This window comes from Lactuca saligna, chromosome 8 (assembly GCF_052625555.1).
Source record: "Lactuca saligna cultivar CGN05327 chromosome 8, ASM5262555v1, whole genome shotgun sequence".
NCBI classification, from domain to species: Eukaryota; Viridiplantae; Streptophyta; class Magnoliopsida; order Asterales; family Asteraceae; genus Lactuca; species Lactuca saligna.
The window spans coordinates 52037806-52046739 of record NC_136424.1 but is presented as its reverse complement, the minus strand read 5'-3'; the positions used below and the strand labels follow the sequence as shown (position 1 = coordinate 52046739).

Below are 8934 nucleotides of genomic sequence, written 5' to 3'. Positions count from 1 at the left end.
CTTTCCTTATCAAAATCGTTAGAATTTTATATAATTTTATTTTAAGAAAATAAAAATTCCCAAAAAAAAATAACAAGTGAAAAATAATAGCTCTAAAACTTCCAAAAAGTTACATGTGACAAAACTTTTGATAATTTGACAAGTGGCAGAAAAAACATTCATTTATTAGAAAGAATATAACTTAAGAGTTTGAAGACAGACAACGATCCCTTTAAAAAATGTCTTTTTATGAGAATATATGAAAAAACATAGATTTTTTGAAAGAAATATATAAATAACGATTAACCTTGCTTGACATATTTACAACTAGTTATTACTGATTTTAAGAGTGACATACTAAATTAGTTTATTAACAACATATATAAAATATTTATCTTCCAATCTCTATCATTAGTGGAGCTACTAGGTGGAGACGGGTGTTGCACCCTCCTAATCATTTTTTTAATTAAATCATAAGTCCACAACTAGCTAAATCAAACACCAACAATTATACTCTTAATTTACATATTTCATCTCAAAAAAGACTTGAACTCTCAACATTTGATGGATGGACGCCTTTCAGTCAACTCAGAGCTAGTCAACACACAATTTTGTTAAAATTGATATGTTTTACGCTCAACTTAGTCTCAAATCTTAGCTTTGCGCTTGATCTCTATGGATGAAGATCTCAAGCATGATAAACAATTTAAAATGTAGTTGTTTCATCCATATATTGTCAATTAAGCTTCGAAGAATTATGAGTCTTCTCCATATCCGAATCTTATGATGACATTTATGATTAGTTAAAGTTGAGTGTAACATTTTAAACTTATAACACTAATCTAACGATTTAGGTTTATCTCCATAGTCAAATTTGAGTTTATAATGCTTCAATGGTGATTTTGAATTCCTAAATTAATGAATCATTAGTTTGATTAGATGAAACTATAATTTAAGTAAATTTTAAGCTTAATGATATGATTTAGATAAAGGTTTTATGATTGTAAGTCCAAATCATGGTGTTAAAATCCTTAATTTGGATTGAAAGTGAGTTTTGGTGTTTTAAGCTTGATTTTGACAAAACACCCATGGATTCATTATGGATTCATAATTTGACTATGTTAATATTTTGTAATTTAGTTGTTTAAACGGATCCATAAAATCTAATTAATCATCCTACGTCGTTAGAAATTGAACTGAAATTATTAAAAGTGAACTAGATGAGTTTTTTAGAGAGTCTTTTGCGATTTAAACCCGATTTTGTGTGTAACAAATAGGTCACGTGACCATGTAACTAGCCTACTGCAATTCCAACATAACCGACCTTATGTCCTTAATATTAAAGATATATCTATCGACATAACAAGTTGGTAACAATACTAATAAATATATAGGTCTATTGGGTTGCACCCATAAGTACAATCTAAAAACAAGAATAATGAATGAAAGGATTAGACATGTTGAATTATGAATTGATGACATAGAAGAATATAAACAAAGATCATTTAATTTAAATGTCAAATTGTATGGAAATTGATCTTAATGAAAACATTGCTTAAAAGCATGGATCTTGACACACCATGCTAATGCAACCATTATGGTGGTTTTGCGACAATTGTTGTTGTTGGGAAAAGTGTTTTTGCTGATGGTGCAACATATTTGTAACAACCCAGATCTCTATATGGCATCGATGTTAGTGTTCCATTAAGTTTGAGTCTTAAACTAACATTTTCATTTGTTTATATTTAACTTTGGTAGGCCAAAGTGTAATAAAATGAACTTTGATCAAGTATATAGTTCTAGGAGTCATTTTGTGATACTTTGAGAGGAAATTATGGAAGTTATGGGGTATTTAAGTGAGGATGACCCTATAATAAGGGTTTGTGACCATATTTTCAACCAACATCATCTATTTGGAGTGTGTTCGTGTGATGTTTCCTTTCATGTTAATCTAGTGTGATTCAAGTGAAGAAAAGTTGCATTCTTTAAGGATTTTGGTGGTATAGTGATTGGCTTCTTCTCCATACCTTTTTCCTTTTTGTCATACGAAGTTCTAGGAGGTAAGAGCATATTCCTCAATTAATTTTTCTGTTTTGGTTCAATAGGATTTGGAGTTGTTGATTTTATGAACAAGCATTGTGATTTTGGCAAAACTTAGAAAACAACATTGTAGACCTGTCTTGTGGGGACTATAGAGGCCATTATGTTTCGAATTAGACAAAATCACCAAAAGAACAAAGGTACGGAGAATCAAGTCTAGTTTCCAGAAAATATGATATCATCACGTTTGGAGCTGCGGATTTTGTTTTATGCTAAAAACACTAAACATGTATAAAGCTGGGAAATTCTATAACTACTGTATAAATGATTGTTGACCAAATGGGAATGTTAACATTATATTTATGCAAGTAGTAATCTTGAAAACCCTTAGTTATGTGATTGTTTGGGTTTGTTTAGGGTGTTCGGTAACAGTGTTTGGTGGTTTCTCATTCGCTACGCCACTTGCAGCGAATTCGAGGTGAGTCAATCCTTGTGGAAATTCAAGCACTTTGCCATGGAATTTCATGATAGGTTTTATAGGTAATAAATCTATGCATGAGGCGGAAAATTACTTAACTTTTAAGTTCACATTCAACCTTTTTGGATTTATTTTTTCTATATTGATAGCAATAAAATATGAACATCAAGAAACCTATAGGAACTCTATAATATCGAAATTTACTTAGAGTTAGGGTTTACATACTTCTTGATTATTATACCAAATAACCAATTCAAATGCTTCTTTAAAATCCTTGGAAAACAAGCACCGGAAATCTAATACATCTAATGTCTCACACCCGAACCCCTAGAAACCCTAGAACGAAGAGGATGGAGAGGTAAAAATTTTGTTCACAATCTTTTAGGAAGTGAGAGCCACAAAATTGAGTGCCCTAATGTTCCTATTTATAGTTTCGATAGCTTAGGGGCAAAGCATGATTAAAATGATTAAATAATAAATTTAATCCAATTCAAATCATTTCCTTATATACTACCAGGAGGCTTTGGGAAACCCTAAATGAGCTCCTAAAACCGTCTATATGATGGCATGTTCTACAATTGCTTATTTTGTTCAACTATTGAACAATTACTATTCACTCATTGCATCTTTAAATAATTCCATTTAATTCTGAATTAATTCTGATTAATAATTAGTTAATTCTTATTGATTTCTTATTAATTTATTAACCATTTAAATTAACAAATAAATTATTTAACTATTGATCTCATGTTAATTTAATAATCACATAACAAATTAACATATCAATTATCTATTATATTAATCACATAATATATTAACAAATCAATTCTTTCTTTCTTTCTCTCTCTTTCTCTCTCTCTCTCTCTCTATATATATATATATATATATATACACACACACACACTAGTCGTTTACCCGTGTCAAGCGACGGGTGCAAATAGTGTTCCCAAAAATTAGTTTCTAGAGGTTATTAATTCTTTTGTAAAATAGTTATCACATCTAAACAATTATCAATAAGAGTCATGACAGCAGGCATGAAATCAATAATAATTGAGAATGAAAAGTTTGGATTATTTACAAATGTACATGAACACCTTATTGATTGTGCATTTTTAATAATACAACACTTCTTTATACAACACATTTGATGTATAGACTTGACTGACGTTGAATTGTTCGTAAGGGTTTACTAATACTTTTGTTTTGACACGTGATATATCTCAAGATAATGCCACATAAAGTTGGCCTTGTGAGAAAACAATTATCAATAAGAGTGTAACAACCCAATTTTCACGTCAAAAAATTATATTTTTAGAAATTACTTTAATTCAAACATTCGTAGGAAAAACATTGACAAATCATAACATCTCATAAAACTATGTATAATATCTGAAAATCCAAATCATAAAATAGTGATAATGTCAGAGTATAATCCCACGGAAACTCATAGTGCGGAATCTGGGGTGTATGTATGATGTGTAGCTACCACGTCAACTCCTTCCCCTTCGCTGAAGAGGTATCTGAAACAAAACTGAAAACTGTAAGCACGAAGCTTAGTGAGTTCCCCCACAATACCACATACCATAAAATATATTGTCATACAATTCTGGGGCGCCTGACTTCCTAGGTCAAACCATTCTGGGGTGTTTGACGTACCCAGGTCAAGCCATTCTGGGGTGCTTGACGTACCTGTCGGTCTATTTCATCCAACTATCAGGGACTATTTCACCCCTACTACTACCACATAATTGATGGGTTTTGGCCATATGAACACCTATGTGCACATACAAACCCTAATGCTTGGATCTAGGTTTCTCTAACTGAACATGCATGAATCCAAGACTTATAATGGTTATTCTAGCATAATAACAAAGAGAAATCAGAGTTATAAGTTTACCTTGAATCACTTGTTTGATCTTCTTGTTCTTGGAGCTTTAGAGTCACAATTGTCACTCCTCTAATGGCTTACAAACACCAACTAGCAAGAGGATGATTTGAGAGAGTGGGGAGGGACTTAGAAATCGGCCAGGGTTTCCTTAGACACAAGGGTGTCGATTTCCATGACCCCTAGGGTCTATTTATACTTGTAAGGCTCCCAGGGTTTTACCTTTAAACCCTAATTAGATAACGTAAGCCCTAAGCAATCCTAATCCCTTCATGATAACCCTTGGACGATTTTAGGTCTATCCTAAGCCATAAAATCGTCCACCATATTATCCATAAGGAATTATAGCCTAAAGTATAACTATCACACATTTGATAGTTTAAGCCCTTCTATTTAATTAATCTCTTTAAGTCACCAAATTAATTCCTAATTAATTTATGACTTATATTAATCAAATAATATTATTATTCCATATAATATTTCAACTCTCATTATAAATCATCCTATCAAGTTGCTATGGTGAAGGCAACCCAAAAGGACCATGTTCAATCGGGTCAAGTATTTACCAAATATAGTTGCAGCCTTAGACACTATTCCAACAATAATCACATAGCATAACATAATATACTGTTAGACAATTCTGGGGTGTCTGACTTACCCAGGTCAAGCCATTCTGGGGTGCTTGACGTACCTGTCAGTCTATTTCACCCGACAATCGGGGACTATTTCACCCCTACTACTACTACCACATAAACACATATCATATAAGCATAACATAACAGGTAGCAGCAAACCTAGATGAATATCACAAAGACAATCATCTAACATCCAACTCCTACTAGTGGGTCAGCATTGTGGCCGTAGACCCACCACTACTGGAAGGTAACTCACCTCGAAAGGTTGACCGCTGAAAAACTGCTTGGCAACTGACTGACTGCTACTCCGGTAACTCTCCGACTATAATCCCACAAAACACTCAGTTAGAATATGATATCTACTTTTAGGGTAAAATAACTATTTTACCCCTAACCAAGTCCAAGTCAAAGTCAACTTCGAGTTGACCCGACTCGTCGAGTTGGGCCGCTAACTCGTCGAGTCCTTAACTCTTTACCCATCCTTATCCACGACTCTACTCGTCGAGTTCAGCAATGACTCGACGAGTTCCCCCTTCTTTATGAACATTGAATGAATCTTCATCCGACTTGTCGATTCGGATGAACAACTCGTCGAGTTCACCTTCATCTGATAAACAAGTCATGTCCTTGACTCGCCGAGTTATATGAACAACTCGTCGAGTTCATCTTCAACTGTAAGGAGATTGCCTTGGACTCGCCGAGTCCATTCTTGCACTCGTCGAGTCCTATGAACTCCAGATCTAAGGCTAAGTCCAATACGTTGGGTCACTCCCTTGGACCCTCTAAAAACCCTTCTAGTGCTCAACTGGGTTCCTTCAAACCTTAATAGAAAAGGGGAGTTTTGCCTCGGACTCGCCGAGTCCCAAGAACGATTCGTTGAGTCGGGCATGTCCAAGTCTCATTTCTCGATTTCCAGCGTACAACTCTTGACCATAAGGTAGATCTAAGCTCCTTCAATCGTTCTAGCATGTAAAGTTACAAACTTTACGTGCATGCATGGGACTTTGAGCTCAAAAGGACATAAAATAAGCTCTTATGATGCATGGGACCTTATATGGGTGCAAAAGCAACCCCTAACTGCCTTGTGACTCCCTTAATGACTTGATTCTAAAGCCTCAACCCACAACGATGCTTGCAATCATGGTTGGTCACCAACAATGGCTTATAAAAGCCCTAAATATCCCCCAAAAGGGATCTAACAAATAAAAGAGCAAGGTTACAACTTTATACCTCCAATGAACTGTGGAAGATGCACAAACTCGGGTTCCCTTGGTATTCACTTGTTTCCTCAAGCCTTTCCCTCCCTCCTTATGGTCACAACGAGCAAGATCCACTAAAATGCCTTAGTTCTTCTCAAAAACAGCTAGGGTTTGCTATGGGGAGTTCTGGAAGCGTTAGGGACGAAAGGGAGGCTGAATAAGTGGTTTAAATAGGGTGCAAACCCTCATCTAGGGTTTTGTCCGGACAACGCCTACTCACCGACTCCGGACACGGACTCGTCGAGTAGGTCATTAAACTTCTATGTCCAATACGCTCCAACTCGACAAGTTGGACCTCAACTCGCTGAGTCCAAGGCCAAAAATGCAAGATACTAGAATAAAATACATACCAGGAACCAGGTGCTACAAAGAGTCATGATAGCAGAAATGAAATAAGTAAGAATTAAAAAATGAAAAGTTTGGATTATTTACAAATGTACATGAACACTGTATAGACTTAACTGACGTTGAATTTTTTGCTAGGGTTCACTAATACTTTTGTTTTGACACGTGATATTCCTATGGATAATATCACATAAAGTTGGTTATGCGAGAAAACTGATTTTTGAAGATAAATACGTACATTTGGAATTGTTTATCCCTGAGCTTTATTGATTGTCATCCCAAAAGATAATCAAATTGGAAATTATTTTCTCTTCAGATTGGATAGGAACATGTCATCTTTAGATGGACACAGAGGAATCCTTGGCAAAAATACTATCTTTCCAGCATGTTGACCAACAACTATTTTGGCATCAATGACATTGTGTCGAAAACATTTAAATATCAATTGGGTGTTGTTACACAATCCGTTCGATGGGTCGAGATTTTGTAACAATATTATAAGGTATCAAACTTTCAATCGTAGCTAATGAGGGGTAAAACCACTAACACTATGTGTTTAAGAATTTTACATGATAGAAGTTATCTATATCCTATATGATTTATATCCTATATGTCTTCATCAAAACTATAGTAAATTCTCTTTTATCCATGGAATCGGTCGATTAAATAACCATTAATCTCATCGACACTCTCATTTCATGTGGATAATATTACCCACAAAATAATATAATTTGATTTGGGTTTATTTAATTTCAAATGATGAAAAGATTGCATGAATCAAAACATTCAATGACCTTGTTTTATCCGTGAAGGAAATCACTATATCATCGAGAATGCGAATAAAGCTCCCGTACACCGTTTCTTTAACTCCTTCACCGACCCATCCACCGAATTAAAATGAAAATATGTTGTACTTTTGGGTTAAAAATAAAAAAGTATTTTTGTTTTTGGTTAAAAAGAAAAAAGAAAGTGTCATTTTGTATTAAAATTAACACAAAACTTCAAAAATGGTCCCTATGGTTTCCGAAAATATCAAGTTTAGTCCCTAAGTTCAAAAAACCTCACATATGGTCCATGTGGTTTCAAAACTTTTAACAAATGGTCCTTTTCGCTAACTCCGTTAGCTTTTGACCGTTAAGTGAAGGGCATTTCTGTCTTTTGACTATTACAGGGACCATTTTTGAAGTTTTGCCCTTATTTAAAAAAAAGAAAAAAATATTATTTAATATAGAAAAGGTCTCTCTCTCTTTCTCTCTCTCTCTCTCTCTCTCTCCGGCCAAAGGGAATCCTAGACCCTAATCAATTTACAATTTGATTCATCACCTGATCGAAATGTGGTCTAATTTAGAATACTGATCAGAGCCAGAACCACCAACATCACCCCCACCAATCTTGTTATATCTCTTTTCAGTTGTCCTCTTCCTTGCCCTTGCTCTTGCTTGTTCCCTAGTTTCTTTAGCAAGAGAGTGATGGATATACGCACTTGTCCTAACTCCTCTATCAAGTTTTTTCTTCTCTTTGTTACTACTAGATGAAGTAGATTTTGCATTACCTACTATAATCACCGTATCTTCCCTAATTTTCTCCATAGATTGATCATCAATTCCAGACATAACTTCACATTCTGATGCAGAAGAACTGCTGTTTGACAGACCAATGAGACTGCAAGTGCGGTCTAACTGTTGGGGAAGTAGATCTTGAATAACGGGTTTTGATTTCATGAGCAGCCAGTCGACAATATTGCTGGCCTTATCGAACCCAAGCATATCTTGCAACCTGAAGAACCTCTTTGCTACATCAAGAGATAATCTCATCCTTCGGTCCCTGGGGCCTTGAGATCAAGCTTTCGGAAACGTCCCACTTGGATTTTCAACTTTACCAGCTAATGTACTTGCTTTATCCCAATAATTCAAGTTCCAAAACATGCTATTGAAGTAACCCCTCCATTGAACTTTCTTGAAATCCAAAGTTATCCATATTTTAGGCCCGATTTTGGGGATTGAAAGAATACCCATGACTGCAAATGGAAGGAGTGAGAAAGAAGCAATAAGAACAGCAGAAAATCCGACAATGTGAAGACCTCTATAGTTCAGATGAGTTAATAAGATAGTAATTGATAAAAGGGTTGGAATTATAGCGTATAATTGATCGAAGATTGGGAGTGATTGCTTCAAGTAATCGGGAAATAATACAGGGTAAAGTGAGTTATCCATAACCCCACTAAACCATTTCTAAAACCCTTCTTGGAAACCCCAAAAAAGGTCGAACGCCGATGATATCCAGATGACCTAACCGCCGTTTTCAGGGAAGCTT

General features: G+C 35.0%; 1 protein-coding gene across 1 annotated transcript; it reads right to left on the bottom strand.

Annotated features, from left to right (window-relative positions):
• Window positions 1-7940: 7940 nt before the first annotated feature.
• LOC145009621 (transcription factor TCP18-like) lies at window positions 7941-8435 on the bottom strand. Its single transcript, XM_078968282.1, has one exon. The coding sequence runs from the start codon at window positions 8433-8435 to the stop codon at window positions 7941-7943; it is 495 nt and encodes a 164-aa protein (XP_078824408.1).
• Between the last annotated feature and the right edge of the window lie 499 nt (window positions 8436-8934).

What these genes read in the sequence shown, in the direction of transcription:
- LOC145009621 (XM_078968282.1), bottom strand. Translation starts at nt 8,435, where the DNA reads ATGAGATTATCTCTTGATGTAGCAAAGAGGTTCTTCAGGTTGCAAGAT.